Source organism: Entelurus aequoreus, linkage group LG25, assembly GCF_033978785.1.
Source record: "Entelurus aequoreus isolate RoL-2023_Sb linkage group LG25, RoL_Eaeq_v1.1, whole genome shotgun sequence".
Classification (NCBI taxonomy): Eukaryota; Metazoa; Chordata; class Actinopteri; order Syngnathiformes; family Syngnathidae; genus Entelurus; species Entelurus aequoreus.
Genome location: NC_084755.1, coordinates 10,506,713 through 10,526,434, shown reverse-complemented (window position 1 = coordinate 10,526,434; position 19,722 = coordinate 10,506,713). Strand labels below are relative to the sequence as shown.

Sequence of the window (19,722 nt, the reverse complement as noted above, 5' to 3'; positions counted from 1 at the left end):
AAAAGCTGCCAGGCGCCATTTTGAATGTGGTCAAACGACGCCGAGTCATGACGTAATTGTTGTTCTTTCCTCTGATTGGTTGAATTCGTCGACGCAATACGTCACGTACATTTGGCGCGCTTCCTTCACAACTAGTCTGGCGCGTTTTTGAAACGGTCCTCGGAAATAATGCATTTTCAACACTAAACTTCAACACATTAGCGAAACACGACTCTCGCGGCTTCTACTTTCCGTTCGTGCATCGGAGGGCGACATGAGGACAATGTGCGGACCTGTTTCGGGAAGTGTTGCGCGGCAAAATTTATTCGAATGAATTGTTCAGTGTTTTGCTAGCTTGTTTTCCATTTGTTACGTGATATGCTAGCAGACCAACAAATGTTCATCTCAGACCGTGTGCGTTTGTTTTCATATTGACGCGGGGACGCAAACTGGAACAGGATTTTTTTACTTTTTTCGTGTTTACGGTAAGTTTTCTGACCATAACACTGTGCTGTTTGTCGAGGTGCTATGACAGCAATGATTGTTGTGTTGTTACCTTCTATTTATGTATTATAAACCTTCTATCTTGAAAACAAACATGCGGGCAACTTAATTATGTGTCATACGTGTGATGTTATGTGCCAGGGAATATAAGAACTACCTATATTATCTATATATATATATATATATATATATATATATACACACTAACTACTACTACTGTCTTGTGTTTAAACTAATTTCTATAGTAATGTCACTGTCATCTTTGTAGCTGATTATAAAACTATTATTGAAACAAAAATTGAGCTTTTTGGCCACAATACCCAGCAATATGTTTGGAGGAGAAAAGGTGAGGAACACCAAGCCTACCGTCAAACATATTGATGGTGTTATTATGCTGTGTTTAAACACAAGACACTACTATATCAACTTCTCACCTGTGACCAAAGTCTGTCAGTTTGAGATTGATTAATTGTGCTGTATGTGTGATGCAAATCACACATTCAAGTGGTGGCAAGTGATTTGATTATTGTGAGAAGCAGAAACTGGAGCCTGTTAATGCCGCCTCTTTTGGGAAACTTATTTGATCTGTTGTCATGGGGCTACGCACACGGTAAGATAGGTCTTTGATTGATTGATTGAATGATTGAAACTTTTTTTAGTAGATTGCACAGTACATGACATATTCCGTACAACTGACCACCAAATGGTAACACTCGAATAAGTTTTTCAACTTGTTTAAGTCGGTGTCCACGTTAATCAATTCATGGTACAAATATATACTATCATCATAATACAGTCATTACACAAGTTTATCATCAGAGTATATACATTGAATTCTTTACAATCCGGGGGGTGGGATGAGGAGGGTTTGGTTGATAACAGCACTTCAGTCATCAACAATTGCATCATCAGAGAAATGGGCATTGAAACAGTGTAGGTCTGACTTGGTAGGATATGTACAGCGAGCAGAGAACATAGTGAGTTCAAATAGAATAAGAACAAGTATATACATTAGAACAGTGGTTCTTAACCTGGATTCGATCGAACCCTAGGGGTTCGGTGAGTCGGGCTCAGGGGTTCGGTGGAGGTCAAGACACACCCGACTCATCGTGTAAATAAAAACTTCTCCCTATCGGCGTATTACGGATACGGCAACAGCAGAAGTCATACTGATTTGCAGGTGTGTATTTTGTTGTGAGTTTAAAGAAGAAGGGTTCGGTGAATGTGCATATGAAACTGGTGGGGTTCGGTACCTCCAACAAGGTTAAGAACCACTGCATTAGAAATACATTTGATTATTTACATTTGGTTATTTACAATCCGGGGATGTGGAAGGGGGAGGGTGTTAGTCAAGGGTTGAAGTTGCCTGGAGGTGTTATATTGCGGTTTTGAAGGAGGATAGAGATGCCCTTTCTTTTACACCTGTTGGGAGTGCATTCCATATTGATGTGGCATAGAAGGAGAATGAGTTAAGACCTTTGTTAGATCGGAATCTGGGTTTATTGTGGTTTGTGGAACTCCCCCTGGTGTTGTGGTTATGGCGTTCATTTATGTTAAGGAAGTTGTTTGATATGTACTTCGGTATCAGGGAGGTGTGGCGGATTTTATAGACTAGGCTCAGTGCAAGTTGTTTTACTCGTTACTTGTTACCTTCTCTTTATGTATTATAAACCTTCTGTCTTGAAAACAAACTGGAGGGCCACTTAATTATGTGTCATGCGTGTTTTGTGTTTAAACACATTTCTATAGTAATGTCACTTGTCATCTTTGTAGCTGATTATAAAACTATTATTTTGTCTATAAGGCAAAGTAATACTTTGTAAGATCGTACAGTCGTGGTCAAAAGTTTACATACACTTGTAAAGAACAATGTCATGGCTGTCTTGAGTTTCCAATCATTTGATGAAACAAAAATGTAGCTGTTTGGCCACAATACCCAGCAATATGTTTGGAGGAGAAAAGGTGTGGCCTTTAATCCCAGGAACACCACACCTACCGTCAAACATAGTGGTGGTAGTATTATGCTGTGTTTAAACACAAGACACTACTATATCAACTTCTCCCCTGTGACCAAAGTCTGTCAGTTTGGTTTCTAGTAATTATTGATTAATTGTGCTGTATGTATGTATGTCAGTTTGGTTTCTAGTCATTATTGATTAATTGTGCTGTATGTGTGATGCAAATCACAAATTCAAGTGGTAGGATAGCAAGTGATTTGATTATTGTGAGGAGCAGAAACTGGAGCCTGCTAATGCCGCCTCTTTTGGGAAACTTATTTGATCTGGTTTCAAAGGTCAATAGGTCATTCATTTAAGGTATATTTTGAACCTACAGTCGTGGTCAAAAGTTTGCATACACTTGTAAAGAACATAATGTCATGGCTGTCTTGAGTTTCCAATAATTTCTACAACTCTTGTTTTTTTGTGATGGAGTGATTGGAGCACATACTTGTTAGTCACAAAAAAACATTCATGAAGTTTGGTGCTTTTATGAATTTATTATGGGTCTACTGAAAATGTGACCAAATCTGCTGGGTCAAAAGTATACATACAGCAATGTTAATATTTGGTTACATGTCCCTTGGCAAGTTTCACTGCAAAAAGGCACTTTTGGTAGCCATCTGACCACAGAACTTTCCTCCAGAAGGTCTTATCTTTGTCCATGTGATGTCAGATGAAACAAAAATTGAGCTGTTTGGTCACAATACCCAGCAATATGTTTGGAGGAGAAAAGGCGAGGCCTTTAATCCCAGGAACACCATACCTACCGTCAAGCATGGTGGTGGTAGTATTATGCTGTGTTTAAACACAAGACACTACTATATCAACTTCTCCCCTGTGACCAAAGTCTGTCAGTTTGAGTTTGATTTCTAGTAATTATTGATTCATTGTGCTGTATGTGTGATGCAAAGGTTGGATTTTAGGACCCAAGCTTTTTATTTTACATATAAATGATATTTGTGAGGTTTTGAAAATTTTACAGTACGTATTATTCGCAGACGGTACAAATTTATACTGTTCAGGAGATGACTTGAAAATCTTAGCTGATAATATTGAAAGGAAATGGTTAAACTAAAATTATGGTTTGATGTAAATAAATTATCTTTAAATTTGGAAAATACTACATTGATGGTATTCAGTAATAAAAGAAAGGTAGAAGTTAGTTTATCCATAAACAATGTGAAAATTGAGAAGGTGTCTGAAATCAGATTTCTTGGGGTCATCCTAGATGAAAAGTTGAAATGGATTGCTCATATATTGCATGTGAAAAATAAGGTATCTAAAAGCTTATTTGTTTTGAACAAGGTTAAATACAGTTTCCCGTATAATACAATGAGAATATTATATTGCTCAATTATTCTAACTTATTTCAATTATTGTGCAGAAATATTGGCAAATACATATCACAGCAACATGCCTTTATTTCTTTTACAGAAAAGAGTAATTCGTATTATTTTTTAAAGTAGAATATAGAGACCACACAAGTCCACTCTTCATTAGGTCAGGCTTATTAAAACTAAAAGACATTGTAGAATTGCATACTCTATTAGTGATGTTCAAAGCTAGAAGTAAAGTTCTTCCGAAGGACTTACAAAAGTTATTTGTGTTCACGTCTGAAGATGAGAATCACAGAAGGCCCTATGACTTTAAACTAGGTCTGCAACAACTAATCGATTAAATCGATTATAAAAATAGTTGCCGATTAATTTAGTCACCGATTCGTTGGATCTATGCTATGCGCATGCACAGAGGATTTTTTTTTTTTTTTCCGATGTTTTTTTTTTTTTAATTTTAAAAAAAAATAAACCTTTATTTATAAACTGCAACATGTACAAACAGCTGAGAAACAATAATCAAAATAAGTATGGTGCCAGTATGCTGTTTTTTTTTCAATAAAATACTGGAAAGGATAGAAATGTAGTTTGTCTCTTTTATCCGATTATTAATCGAAGTAATAATCGACAGATTAATCGATTATCAAATTAATCGTTCGTTGCAGCCCTACTTTAAACATCCAAGAGCGTGAACAAATTTGAAACAAATGTGCTTGTCTGTTGCTGGCGTGAAAGCACGGGATTCTCTAAAGAAAGACTTCAAAAGTTGCAAGAATATTTTTGAATTTAAAAAGAGTTACAAAAAGAGACAACTGGCATTATATCAAACTGGATTTTAATTTTGATTGGACGTGTCATTGTGAAAAGGCTTAAACGAAAATAAAAAAGTATGTTGGAGTTCGGGTGTTGGTGGAGGGAACAGTGATAAAGTTTAATAATTTGTGTTAAAAAAGGGGGCAGATAAATATAAGAATATTATTCTTCCATCTGCTCCTTTTTGATCATGGAAATGTGTAAGAAACAAAAAAAACAATGAAAGTGTGAACTGTACGTGGCTTGTATAAATGCATTTTCATGAAAGGAATAAAAATAAATGATGATGAATCACAAATTCGAGTGGTAGGATAGCAAATAAATATGTTTCCATTACAATTGTTACTCTTTCCCTTAGGTTTCTAAATTATGGCTGGTGTGGTGGCAATGGCGTCTGTCATAGAGGATTTTGACACGCAGGTACTTTCGCATTTAAGACATGCAATTGCTATTGCACCTGTTCATTTCTGATGGTAACCTCCCCTATTCTGTTCACAGCCTTGCAAGAAATCTAGCAAAGACGGTGGGAATTCTGTTGTCAAAACAATCACCAGCTACTTCTCCCCTGTCGCCAAAGCTGTGGAGAAACCTTTCTCGCCCCCTCGTTCCAATAACATCATGGACTACTTCAGCCGGGGGTCATTGACATCCAAAGGGAAGACCAGCCCATTAGAGCAGCCTAAGGAGACCAGTCATGAGTCTGTAGATAAACACGCCAAAGCGGACGTAGCAATGAAGCAGCCGCCGGTCAAACGGAGGAGAAAGGCCACTAAAGTTGCAAGGAAACTTGTGGAGCCTGACCCTGTTTGCTTGGCCGATGACAGCAGCTGCTTTATTGAGGAGGAGTTGCATGAAAACACAAGCTCGGCAGGGGAATCCAGCCGTGTGTGTGGTGTCTTTGGTAGTGATGCCGCTGTTCTTCTGGCTCAGCTTAGCTCTGAGATTTGTGCCACTAATGGACCACTAGTGACCCAAAAAGAAAAACATCATGATGATGCCTCTAAATGTGGAAACAATACCTCTTCTATAGTTGTGAAGGACAAATGTATCAAAACGTCAGGACACAATTCCAAAAAGAGCAAACAAAAGCAGGCATATCATTCTGAATCTGAGGAGAAGGTGTCAGACAGTTCTCCCTGTGAGGCCAGCATAGAGGTAGACACTGGTGAGGACTCTCAGTTGAACAGTAGCACCATCATGATATCTTTTAAGGATTTTGTGCGCACTCAGAGTGAGAGTTCAGAAAATGTGCCGTGTGAGGGAAATAAAGCACTCAAAGACTCTGATGGAATAGACAACTCCAATTCTGGAGAGGCGTCGAAGGAGCTGTCTATCCAAGTTTCACCGCGAACCATCACTATCCAGGCTCAAATGCACAGTGTCTCCCCCAAGCAGGAGCTGGGGAAGCCTCCGCGAAAGGCAGCCTCGCCAATCAACAGGAGAAAGGCTACGAGAAGACCTGCTAAGGAATCTCCGGTGAAGGGTAAGCAGAAATCCAATGTCGTTCTTGAGGAGGAGGAACTTGACTTGGCTGTGATCGAGAGTGAATCCACACCTAAGTGCCCCAACGCACAGAAGAGGCACTTCATGGCTGCCTTCCGGCAACCCAGTCTAGATGGGTGCAAAACAAATAAGAACAAAAACCAGACCAAGCAAAAGCAACCATCAGAGTGTGGTGTCGATAACACAACAGAAGAAAGTGAAAGCCAGGAAACCAAAAAAGCTCCAAACCTACGAAGAAAAGGCAAGAAGAAGGCAGAGGAGACTGTGGCCCCTAAATCTGAAGGCAACGGTGAGGAGCCACATGCTTCAAATCCCTCTGTCTCTATTGTGAGGAGGTCCAGAAGAGAGGCTGTGGTCAAGCAGGCCGTCAAAGCTTCACCAGAAACTCGGGATGGTTTAAAAGATTCTGCTGCTTCTCCCAAAGAGACTTTTGTCAAGTTATCCACTTCGAAAACACACAAGTCCAAACATGGAGTCTATGCAGCGGAGATGGTGTGTCCTCCTGACCGTAAAGAGAGTCCAATCAGGTACATAATCATATTTAACATTGATGAGTGACTCATAAGTTTGTTGATATTTATTAAATTATTGTTTCATTAGGATAAAGTTTAGAAGACTTCATCAAAATGTATCTGGGGGTGGCAAGAACCCGCTAGTGGCCTCTATTGTAAGTACTTATTTTTTTTTGTCAGAGGAGGGGGAAAACAAGTTATGCTCACTTGTCACACTCTTGTGTTTGTTTTTAAGGTGTCAAATGACTCAAAAAAACAGAGGAAGGCAAAACAACTGGTAGAGAAAGCGAAAGCCATTCAAAAGAGTAAGAAATCTGCCGCCGTTGAAGCTAAGAACACCCTAAGGCGTTCGTCACGAGCGAAGGCATCAATCGCAAAGACTTATTGTGAAGACGAGGTACGGTCGAGTCAAAACAATTAAGTTGACCAAAGTGCTGACAAGTTACATAAGACAATAAACATCAAGCTTAAACATAAAACTATTTACATTTAACTTGGGGCTTTATTTCAGGATTCTGTCATCTGCCTGGAAGAGGAAGAGGCTCCTTCTCCCCAGGTTGGACAACAAAATAAAAGTCGGAAGTCACTACGAAGCCTCAACGAAGTTCTGGGCAAAGCTGCTAAAGCTCCTCCAGGTAGCAATTTCCGCTTTTGATATAATTCAAGACTAATCACATTGGTATAAGAGCTATCAGTCCACAACATGGTTCTCTGTTCATTTATCAAAGGCTCCAAGGTTGCCGTGCTGGGCCATGAGAAGAATGCTTCTAAGACATCTGATGTGATTTCCATATTCGATGAGAGCAGTCGAGAGGGTTCGGAAAACTCCCAGGATGATGAACAGTTTAGGGCTCGAAGAGATTTCCTGAAGAGCGGCTTGCCTGAATCTTTCAAGAAGCAGATCAACAAGGCCGTTGCCACCAAGGAGGCGTACGCCCTTTCTTGTTCCTCTTTCCAACCTGTCATGCATTTGACACAACCGCCCACTGGTATAGTCACCATCTTCATTCTTCTTCACTGATTACTAACTATTCTACATGGTGTCAGTACAACTTACTGTATTTTATGCAACAACAGACTGCCCTCTATGGGGTCTACCCTGGCCCGAGTCTCCAAAACTGTGTCATCTCAAAGAGCTTAGCATCCAAGTGTCCAAGCCACCTCCAATTCTGATTGGCTCCTTTGCTGGGAAGAAAGAACCAGATGTTCGAGTCTTCTGCGAACGAGTATGTCAAACATTATCTCTTATGAAACTGAACTGCATTGCAGTTTTTCAACATATCAACCCCAAACACACCTCAATGATAACAGGTGCCAGTCATAGAACAGTAACTCTATACTGTTAAATACATTTTACGGTTATCCAAGTTTAATTTCTATAGTAATGTCCCTGTCATCTTTGTAGCTGATTTAAAAGCTATTATTGTATCTATAAGACAAAGTAATACTTTGTAAGATCGTACAGGTACAGTCGTGGTCAAAAGTTTACATACACTTGTAAAGAACATAATGTCATGGCTGTCTTGAGTTTCCAATAATTTAACGAAACAAAAATTGACCTGTTTGGCGAAAATACCCAGCAATATGTTTGGAGAAGAAAAGGTGAGACCTTTAATCCCATTAACACCACACCTACCGTCAAGCATGGTGGTGGTAGTATTATGCTCTGGGCTTGTTTTGCTGCCAATGGAACTGGTGCTTTACAGAGAGTAAATGGGACAATAAAAAAGGAGGATTACCTCCAAATTCTTCAGGACAACCTAAAATCATCAGCCCGGAGGTTGGATCTTGGGCGCAGTTGGGTGTTACAACAGGACAATGACCCCAAACACGCATCAAAAGTGGTAAAGGAAGGAATGGCTAATTCAGGCTAGAATTAATGTTTTAGAATGGCCTTCCCAAAGTCCTGACCTAAACGTGTGGACAATGCTGAAGAAACAAGTCCATGTCAGAAAACCAACAAATTTAGCTGAACTGCACCAATTTTGTCAAGAGGAGTGGTCAAAAATTCAACCAGAAGCTTGTGGATGGCTACCAAAAGTGCCTTATTGCAGTGAAACTTGCCAAGGGACATGTAAGCAAATATTAACATTGCTGTATGTATACTTTTGACCCAGCATATTTGGTCACATTTTCAGTAGACCCATAATAAATTAATAAAAGAACCAAACTTCATGAATGTTTTTGTGACCAACCAGTATGTGCGCCAATCACTTTATCACAAAAAAATAAGAGTTGTAGAAAATATTGGAAACTCAAGACAGCCATGACATGATGTTCTTCACAAGTGTATGTAAACTTAAGACCGCGACTGTAAATAAACTGGACACTTACCCCCTTTCTTTATCTCTTTAGGGCTCTGGCTGGAGGCCTAAAATGTCAGAAAATGTTCGCCAGATACTTGTGGAAGAGGTCAAAACCTCAAACCCTCCTTTCCCCTTTAAGACATTCCTGCCCCGCCTCTTGGCCAGACGTGCCGAACACCAGCATCCCTCAGGTAAACCGCCACTGTGTTTTTTATTTGAAAAATAAAACAATTAACTTTTCCTGCACTGTAACAGAAGCTGCAAGCACACATTCATTGGAGCCAGTAGGAGGGAAGAGGAAGCGGAAGGATGGTGAGGGGTCCAAAGTAGCTAAGAAGCAGCGGGCCGCCTGTCTAGAAAGTTCATCCTCCGAGCCGGAGACACCTAAAAGGGGAGGTCGAACAAGACGAACCCAGAGAGGAACCAAACTGAGTGCGGAGGGAAAAGACAGGCCTTTGCCTGGAACAGATAACAATTTGGTTGTGCTTGATGACTTGCCTGAGGACACCGGGAAAAAAGGTGGTGTTATCAGGGTTGTTTGTGTTGACATTAGAGGTGTCCGATAATGGCTTTTTTGCCGATATTGTCCAACTCTTAATTACCGATTCCGATATCAACCGATACCGATATATACAGTCGTGGATTTAACATATTATTATGCCTAATTTTGTTGTGATGCCCCGCTGGATGCATTAAACAATGTAACAAGGTTTTCCAAAATAAATCAACTCAAGTTATGGAAAAAAATGCCAACATGGCACTGCCATATTTATTATTGAAGTCACAAAGTGCATTCTTTTTTTTAACATGCCTCAAAGCAGCAGCTTGGAATTTGGGACATGCTCTCCCTGAGAGAGCATGAGGAGGTTGAGTTGGGGGGGTGGGGGTAGCGGGGGTGTATATTGTAGCGTCCCGGAAGAGTTAGTGCTGCAAGGGGTTCTGGGTATTTGTTCTGTTGTGTTACGGTGCGGATGTTCTCCCAAAATGTGTTTGTCATTCTTGTTTGGTGTGGATTCACAGTGTGGCACATATTTGTAACAGTGTTAAAGTTGTTTATACGGTCACCCTCAGTGTGACCTGTATGGCTGTTGACCAAGTATGCCTTGCATTCACTTGTGTGTGTGAAAAGCCTTAGATATTATGTGACTGGGCCGGCACGCAAAGGCAGTGCCTTTAAGGTTTATTGGCGCTCTGTACTTCTCCTTACGTCCGTGTACACAGCGGCGTTTTAAGAAGTCATACGTTTTACTTTTAAAAACCGATACCGATAATTTCCCATATTACAATTTAAAGCATTTATCGGCCGATAATATCGTCAGTCTGATGTTATCGGACATCTCTAGTTGACATCATTATGTTGTTCACTGAATTAAACTTAGCCTGCAGTGTTTACCACAGAGGGAGCAAAGGAGGATGTGTTGTGGACAGAAAAATACCAGCCGCAGCACTCCGGTGACATCATTGGCAACGCATCTTCAGTGCAGCGGCTTCACAGGTGAGCATTAAAATGTGTTTTATTTCATTTCTGTATGAGTAACCGTTTTATCTATTCGGTCAATTGTGTTTTTTTATGTGTAGTTGGCTGAAGGAATGGAAGCTCCGTGCTGACCGGGAGGAGAGGAATAAGCAGAAAGAGAAGAAAAGAGAGGAAGACAGCAATGGTGCGTCCTTTTAAAAGCTTGTTTTGTCGGTCAAATCCACAATTTTTCATCCAATTTTATTTCTACAGACTGCGACTGGGACTGTGGAGATGATGACCCCCTGCTTGCAGAAGACTCTTTGTGCAACACAGTCCTCATCACAGGACCCACGGGAATCGGCAAGACGGCCACAGTCTATGCTTGTGCTCATGAGCTCGGCTTTAAGGTGAGGAACATCACGCCATCATCATCATTATGGACCTTTTATGTGACACTTGTTTTTTTTATAGGTATTTGAGGTGAATGCTTCCTCTCAGCGGAGTGGCCGCCTCATCCTTTCCCAGTTGAAGGAAGCCACCCAGTCACACCAAGTGGACAGCCAGGGAGTCAACGCCCACAAGCCCACCTACTTCAACAGCTACAGTGCAAGCAGCGCTGGCAAGCATGGAGTCTCTCCCAGTATGTACAAGCACATCTGTCTTGGTTTTGGCTGTTTTCAAACTGTTGCTGATGATGCTGTTTCTTTGTCATCTAGGGAAGCTGAACTCTCCCCGCAGTGTCATGTCCTCTCCCAGAAAAACTCCCCAATCCCCGAGAGATGCTAAAAAGGGAGGACTGGCGCCAACATCTTTAGCCAATTTCTTCAAAATGGGCAAATCCAGCAACAAGGAACTTTCGAGTGTTAAGCAGCACGATCAAAAGGGTAAACCCACATCACCCTTAATTACGCAGCTGTGCACTAGTCAGGCATGTGAAATGTCCATAGATTCGTGTTTTTAAACATTAATTTTCAAGTTTTTTAATTAAATATAAAAAAAATTGATCGAAACAAAATTTCTTGAACGCTCACCTCAGCCGCGGGTACTCACCTCTTGCCTAAACGGCGCACTGAGTTGCAAGACGGGGAGATGATCAAGAGCAACGAAACAAGCTTGCTAGCTTACTTGTTGTCGCCTCAGTTTGCACTCCGAGCCACAACATAGACGACTATCTACTTTGCTGCTAATCATATTTGGATGATTACCATCCGTACACTGTTAGTTCAGAATCTGTTGTTGTTCTAGAGCAGTGGTCACTAACATTTTCTAGCCAAGATCCCGGCGTCAACTACATATATAGACACACACATATATATATATATATATACACACACACATGTACATACATATGTGTATGTATGTACACATATATACACACGCATATATATATATGTGTGTGTGTGTATATATGTGTGTGTATGTATATGTGTATATATGTATGTAAATATATGTACGTATATATATTTTTTTGTGTGTGTATGCATATATATATATATATATATATATATATAACAATTTTGTTTTTGTTTTTTAAAGGCAAAGCTTTTTGTCGTTATTATTGGCTGATATCAACATTTTGGCTTTTTTTCATTGGGTTTCATGTTTGTTGTTTTTTTGTAATGTGCCTAGGGCCAATGACCCCTGTGCTGCACTTTGGGCACCTCTGTTGTAGAAGCTAACTGTTTATGGCCACTATAGTCTTAGTACCGTAGTACGATATATTTATTAATGCTATGATCACTTATGGGGCACGAGTCACATGGTTGTCCTATGTCAGCATTGGCAGAAGTAAAATCAGCTGTTCACCTGGGAAGTTTATCCTGTGTGATAAAGAGGGAATAAACGGGAAAGTCCTTCTTTAGCTGCCGCCTTGTTTTATCATATATTACTGCCTTCGCACAAGTAAGTGTTTACTTTTGTATTCAACACAAAATTCATGCTTTGGAGCAATGTTCACAGACTTTATTATTTGGCTTGGTAGCAGGCGAGCGATGATGGTCATACACTCGTGGTTGAGGGAAGAGTTGTTGATTTTGGATGATAGAAAATGTTTGATGCGTTGCAACAATCAGCCTTAATGCATTGTTGCAGTTCAATGATTTATGAGCATGCGTGTTTGTGAGACAAGCGGGTGTAGAGCACAGCCGTTTGGAGGGGTGTGGCCAAGGTGTCGAGAGCCACGGGATGAGAGGCTGAAGAGAGAGGCAAGGCGTGCGGGCGTTGGTCATTCTCTGGGTGGTGGTGTTTTCGATTGATTGAGACTTTTATTAGTAGGTTGCACAGTGAAGTACATATTCCGTACAATTGACCACTAAATGGTAACACCCGAATAAGTTTTTCAACTTGTTTAAGTCGAGGTCCACTTAAATTGATTCATGATACAGATATATACTATCATATATACTATCATCATAATACAGTCATCACACAAGATAATCAGATTTAATTATTTACATTATTTACAATCAGGGGTGTGGAGGGTGGGGGGGTAGGATATGGACAGCAAGTAGTGGACATAGAGAGAGAGAGAGAGAGAATCAGAAGGCATAAGAAAATGTATCTGCATTTGATTGTTTACATTTGATTATTAGCAATCTGGGGAGGGTGTTAGTTTAGGGTTGTAGCTGCCTGGAGGTGAACTTTTATTGCGGTTTTGAAGGAGGATAGAGATGCCCTTTCTTTTATACCTGTTGGGAGCGCATTCCACATTGATGTGGCATAGAAAGAGAATGAGTTAAGACCTTTGTTAGTTCGGAATCTGGGTTTAACGTGGTTAGTGTCACTGATGTAATTTATTTTCTTATATTTTTGCGATTGACCGGTGGGGTCCCAAAAATCGACTGGTCAAATGCGATCGACGGGTTGGCGACCCCTGTTTTAGAGTATTTATTAGTAGCCAGCAAGAAGGTATATTCGTGACGTGACGGATTGTAAACAGACGTCACAACACCACAAGTATATTACCCGAAGGGAGGTGGCTATCGGATAGAGTTGCCAAATGGGAAATGTTTTCTGAGTTGTTTGAATGCATGCTACAGAATTGTACATTATATTTTCAATGATAAAAATGTTACTAAACTACTAAAAAAATATGTGGAACATTACTTAGAACGTGTAAGTGTCAAAAAGACACACAATAGAGGTTGGTAGATCTAAAGGTAAAATAGAGTGTGGAAATGTACCCAATTGCAGGAACTGTAGTCTTGATTTACACAAAAAATTGTATTTCTGGTTTAGCGTGGCAGCACTTTGTGCTAATAGAAAAGTTTTTTCTTAATGGGTGCTCACATCCCTGAGTATTTATCATTTGTACTCTTCTTTTAGCTTCTATCAAGCAGAAAAATGCACATGTGGACACCCCGAAGCAAAAAAAGGCCATGGTCAAATCACATGTGGCTTGTACGGTGAACAAGGACAACAACGAAGAACAGAGCAAGAAGACACCGGCAACCTCGCTTATCCTCTTTGAAGAGGTGGACGTGATTTTTGATGAAGACTATGGCTTTCTTGCCGCTATTAAGACATTCATGAGCACCACCAAGAGGCCAGTCATCCTTACCACTAGCGGTGAGTAGAAGCATATTGTGTTCAATCACTAGGCACAAAATCAGACACATTGTGTAGCTTTTGTGTCGGATGGCATTTGATTAAATATAAGTCTTTTAAGTTTAATTCATATGTTTTTGCAGATCCTGCTTTCAGCACCATGTTTGACGGCATCTTTGAAGAGATCAATTTCAAGACACCTTCTTTGGTGAGCAGGGCCTTCACTTGTGACGCAGCAAGGGGTTCCTTGATCACATTAAAAGTTGAATCTCTCCCCGGCCTCAGCTGGACGTGAGCAGCTACCTGCGCCTGTTGTGTCTGGCTGAGGACACAAGGACAGAACAGCGCGATGTCAGCGCTTTGCTTCAAGTCAACGGCTGTGACATCAGGCAGAGTTTGCTGCAACTGCAGTGCTGGACTCGCAGTGCTGGTGGACGCCACGTGTCCACGCCATCGCTTGACGCCAACCAAATTGGTGAGCCGTGTTAATTCTATCCATTTGAGCTCAAATATCACTGGCAATCATCACAAAGAAAATAATGAAAAACTACGAGAGAATGAAACTATTAGAATGTGTTTGTTATAATTAGGAAATAAGCTGAAGGCCGAGCCATGTGGAGAACAAGCAGAGGCCTTGCGGGTTGCATCACCTCAGCCTCCATGTGAAAGCGGTTGCACTGAGAGCCTGCTGGGCCTGCTGAATATCCAGCCCGAGGAAGACATTTGGGAGCTGCTTGGGGTAAACTATTCACTCACATCATTCACTGCTAAGTGAAGATAGAAAAGGTATTTAGACTTGTTTTTCTGAGTTCAACATTCTTTTTTACCCTTTAACGATACCATTTTTTTAAGTCACTACTGTGAAGACTTTCAGCCACCCCATATTGAGTTTGGGTTTTTATCAAGGTTTTTTTTTTTTGCTTGCTCATGTGGCTCAATCCAATCCAATCCACTTTATTTATATAGCACATTTAAACAACAAAAAATGTTTCCAAAGTGTTGCACAAAAATATAAAAAACAAGATTCAAATGCTATCCTTAGCTCCACCAATAACTGAATGAAAACAAAATAATTATAAAAATAAGTATGATTAAAAACGATTTTAAAGGGTAAAACCAATTAAAACAATAAATAGAAATACACATTTAAAAACACACAGGACCACACAACTCATGTAGTGTTAAAAGGCTGACAATAAAAGTGGGTCTTAAGACGAGACTTAAAACACTCCACTGTGGGAGCAGTTGGAACATGGAGGGGCAGAGTGTTCCAGAGCTTAGGGCCGACCACAGAGAAGGCCCTGTCTCCCTTGGTTTTAAGTCTCGTCTTGGGCACCACGAGCTGGAGCTGGCTCTCGGACCTTAGAGCGCGCGCAGGAGTGTAAATTTGGATGAGGTCCGAGATATAACGAGGTGCCAGTCCGTAGATAGATAGATAGTACTTTATTGATTCCTTCAGGAGAGTTCCCTCAGGAAAATTAAAACCTATAAAAACATGCAAAGCTTTAAAACCAAACAGCAACATTTTAAAATCAATTCTAAAATGAACAGGGAGCCAGTGCAAAGTCTCAAGAATTGGGGTTATATGCTCGTGTTTCCTGGCCCCTGTTAAAAGTCGTGCTGCAGCGTTCTGGACTAACTGCAACCGGGAGAGAGCTTTTTGGCTAATGCTAGCATGAAGTGAATTGCAGTAGTCCAGGCGACTTGAAATAAAAGCATGCACGACTTGTACAAAAAGGTTAAAAGATAAAAACGGTTTCAAAGTTAAAGTACCCAATGATTTGTCACACGATGAAATGTGTCCTCTGCATCTGACCCATCTCCTTGTTCACCCCCTGGGAGGGGAGGAGAGCAGTGGGCAGCAGCGGTGCCTGCGCCCGGGAATCATTTTTGGTGATTTAACCCCCAATTCCAACCCTTGATGCCGAGTGCCAAGCAGGGAGATAATGGGTCCCATTTTTATAGTCTTTGGTATGACTCGGCCGGGGTTTGAACTCACAATCTACCGATCTCAGGGCGGAAACTCTAACCACTAGGCCTCTGAGTAGATTTTTAGTATTAGTGTTTTACTTTTGCTAAAAGGCGAAGATGATAAAAACACCATTTTAAAACGCCATTGACTTGTTTGTCAAGTTTAAAATCACTGTCTATAGGCTGGTGACTTTGGGACGCACATAATTTTGCAATGGTCCCAAGTCAATGAGGGCCAGACCAAAAACTAAAATTTCCGTTTTTCCCTCATTCATTATTTAAAAATTCTGGGCTAACCAAGCCTTGACGTCGCATAGACAGTTGAGAAGGGGTGTCAGGGAATGAAATTGAAATCGTACTCTTTAGTGGCTTTACCCTTGGTTCCCAGATGTAAAGTGCCTTCATATCTGTTTTTGGTGCCCTATAAATACAAAATTATTTCAATTACAATTATCCATCATTGAAAAGAATTAGTGCTTTACAAGAGAGCCCAGTTTTGTTGTGCTAGTATAACATTATGATGTTACAAAAATATTCTCCCATAGCAGACTTTATGTAGCACATGTATGACAATACATGAAAGATGACTTCTTACATTATGTAGTAGCCAAGTGTCTATGATAGTCACAGTGCATTTTGCATCCACAGAGTCGGAAAGATGAGGCGGCGTGCTGGGAGCTGGTCATGGAGAGCAGTCGACGACGAGTGAACATTCTTTATTCAAACATTGAGACCCTCTTACCCTTACCCTGCACACAGTTGACCACCACCTACAAACTCAAGCCCCCATCTGATACTGTTCAATCTGACACACTGCCTTCCCAAGCAAGGCAGTTGCAGTCTGTTGAGTCAGCCGATTGCTCAGACGACGGCAGTCCGGTGAAAGTGTCCCACAGGATGAAGAAAAACAAGATAAGACACCGCTTTCCTGACCAGGATGGAGGCCGCTCAGACTCTGACTCAGAGGAGAGCTTCCTCTCTCTCTGCAAGCTGCAGACAGTTCTGACTCCCACCAAGGCACAAACCAACGAGAGTCAACTCCCACAAAGGGAGAAACTAAAGCCGCTGACTCCTGAAGAGCGCCTAAGGGCTCTCCCTGTCTCCCAATGCCTGGACTCAATAAGTGACTTTTTTGACAGCATGTCTGTCATAGACTCCTTGCTGGCTCATCGTGGAGATGATGTCGGCAGGGGAAACCTACCAGTCAACACAGCACTAAAGGACGGAATGACGGACGATTTGAGAGTTGAAATGGACACACTTAGCTGGGTAACTGGTGAACGTGTGTTGGAGATCCAGGCTGCGGTGGAGGAGATGAGCTTCCAAAAGTGTCGGCACGCTGCAGCAGAGGCCTTGGATCGAGCCCGGCAGCTGGACGTGGTGGCAGCGCTGGCCCTACCTGTGGCTTCTCATTGTGAAGGACGCAGCTTTACTCAGAGAAGCCTCTGTCAACCCCAGTGAGTACGAGCGACTAATACTTAAACATTTATGACACCCCATGGGCTCCATGTAAAATTAGTTCAAACTAGCATCCTTACTGGGTTGCCTGTGCTATTATTTTTATATTATTTTATTTTACAAGTACATCACATGGTACTGCTATGATTGAACTTCAGACCTTAGCCCAATTAGTTGGATTGACTAAACATTTTTCTCACAGGTCAATGCGCTCTATAAAACAAAGTAACTGACAGTTGTTTGGTCGAATCAGCACCAAATTTGGTAAACATCTTTAAGGGACTGACGAGCATACGTGTGTGGAATTTGAACAAAATTATTTGAAAAACATGGCTGCCATAAAGCAAAACATCTTAGCAGGAACATGAACAGGATTGATTATAGAATTTTGAGTATATCTGTATTACTTGTATGCTCGCAATTTGACCACAACCCATAAAACCCCTATCAGTGTTTCCCATAAACTGCCAAGATACCTGTGGAGATGGGGGCGTGGCTATGGGCGTGGTCACCATGACATCATCGAGTAATTTGCATAATTTACTACAATGATTTGATTTTCTCTAAAAAGGCTCAAAAAATGTATACTTACTAATTAATAATAACAGTTTTGTTTTAAACGTCCATCCATCCATCCATTTTACAATATAATTACAACACTTTATGTACATATTTATATACAGATATGAACAATAAGTTATTCACTGAAATACATTCATTAATTGTGGTTCTTACAAAAAATATATCTTATAAAATATAAAAGCTAAAATGTCTCAAAGCTCTGCCCCTTTAATTAGTGCATACTAAATAATTTAACTTTAGCCTACTACTACAACCATATTATTTACCAGCAACATAAAGTGAAACAGAGGCAGAGGTGTCCTGCCACAGTCAGTAACAAATAAACAGAAAACAGTAGTGGTGGTAGATAGACACAGAGCTTCATCAAACATCTGATCCACTGAACAAAGAGCTCCAAAAATCTTGAACTTTAGACTGCCATCAGTTTTACTCCCTACACTTAATCATGTGTTTCCTACTGCCTGCAGACTTTGCACCCTTTGTTATATACACATGTTGTTTCTAATATAAATACATTTAATAAAGTCAAATACAAATAAGGCAACAAGAGAAGTATCCTACACTTCTCTTTTGTAAAGTAAATCTGAACAGCCGATATGGGCATCTACATCAACTATATGATTTGCCTAAAAAGCTGGAGAGGACAACAACAACAACAAAAAAAAAAAATGTATTTTAAAATTTTTATTTTTTTATTTGTGGCGGACGTAATTCTTTCGTGGCGGGCCGCCACAAATAAATGAATTTGTGGGAAACACTGCCTATAGATGTCATGGTTGTCCTAACTGTTTCACACGCCTATATAATGTTGTGTAATGTTTGCAGATAAAAAAAAAGGTAATGGTTTTGTTCCAGGTTGGTGCTGCAGCGGAGAGATATTATGGAGAGTCTGGTGTCCAGAGGAGCGTTTGGCACTCTGGGCAACAGATCTGCAGCTGCCGTGGACTACTTGCCAGCCCTGCGCACCATCTGCAGGTCAGAGCAGCTTAAGGAGCAAGGCAGGGTGAAGCGAAGGTGAGAACCGCATCAAGTTGTGAAGCCAGGGTGTGGTTAAGCACAGGCTGCACTTATGTACAGGTAATTTCTTCTGGGAATGTGTGAAATAATTTGCTAAGAAGGTTTTCTTTTTGCCACAGGTTTCTACACTACCTAGATTCCATCCATTTGGGTCTCTCGAAAGATACTCTCCAATACCTCACCACAGACTTTCAATAATTCTCAGAGAAAAACATGAGTTTTTGTGAACTTTATATACACAAAGAATTCAGAGTTCCTATGACAAACTGAAGAATGAATAGCTGTGTTTGTAGTGAACTTCTCTCACATAGCACATCCTTGAGTGCTTTGAAAGGACTGCATAATCATACATTTGTACAGTATTTTATACTCCTTAGTGGGGATATATTCATTTGATTTGCATCTTAGCACTGTTTTTATAATCAAGTAGAAATTGCTTTTTAAAGCAAAAGTCAATCATTTGTAAGAGTTAAACATGAAAAATAGAATGACATTTGTATGTGTGTAAATTGTCTTTGACCACAAAGTATTTAGGTTTTAATGGAAGGTTTTTGAGCCCTACATGTCACTTTCACATAACCACGTTTTATGTAAATATGTATATTTATTTTCCTTTATTAAATTTTTACACATTCACATTAGGGTGTAGTGTTGAAATAAAGTTGTATAAAAATTTTACCAAGTGTTTTGTTTAATTTGATTTACAGGTGTACTTCTTAGCGATGTGTTAAAGCAGAG

At 40.5% G+C, this 19,722-nt stretch overlaps 1 protein-coding gene across 1 annotated transcript; it reads left to right on the top strand.

The window, feature by feature from the left end:
- The first annotated feature begins 131 nt into the window (after positions 1–131).
- On the top strand, positions 132–19,620 carry LOC133642738 (ATPase family AAA domain-containing protein 5-like). The gene is made up of 22 exons (XM_062037094.1): positions 132–464; positions 4,989–5,050; positions 5,129–6,660; positions 6,734–6,800; positions 6,881–7,042; positions 7,157–7,280; positions 7,374–7,634; positions 7,723–7,871; positions 9,001–9,142; positions 9,207–9,470; positions 10,350–10,446; positions 10,530–10,612; positions 10,681–10,817; positions 10,882–11,050; positions 11,127–11,294; positions 13,735–13,977; positions 14,100–14,164; positions 14,242–14,431; positions 14,547–14,695; positions 16,576–17,384; positions 18,823–18,981; positions 19,104–19,620. The coding sequence occupies exons 2-22, from the start codon at positions 5,000–5,002 to the stop codon at positions 19,180–19,182; spliced, it is 5,100 nt and encodes a 1,699-aa protein (XP_061893078.1). The 5' UTR covers positions 132–464; positions 4,989–4,999; the 3' UTR covers positions 19,183–19,620.
- The last annotated feature ends 102 nt before the right edge of the window (positions 19,621–19,722 follow it).

Bases quoted from the DNA above. Each gene is read 5' to 3' on its own strand.
- LOC133642738 (XM_062037094.1), top strand. From the start codon at position 5,000: ATGGCTGGTGTGGTGGCAATGGCGTCTGTCATAGAGGATTTTGACACG. The intron at 14,696-16,575 runs GTAAACTATTCA...TTGCATCCACAG, and splicing joins ACATTTGGGAGCTGCTTGGG to AGTCGGAAAGATGAGGCGGC. The intron at 17,385-18,822 runs GTGAGTACGAGC...GTTTTGTTCCAG, and splicing joins AGAAGCCTCTGTCAACCCCA to GTTGGTGCTGCAGCGGAGAG.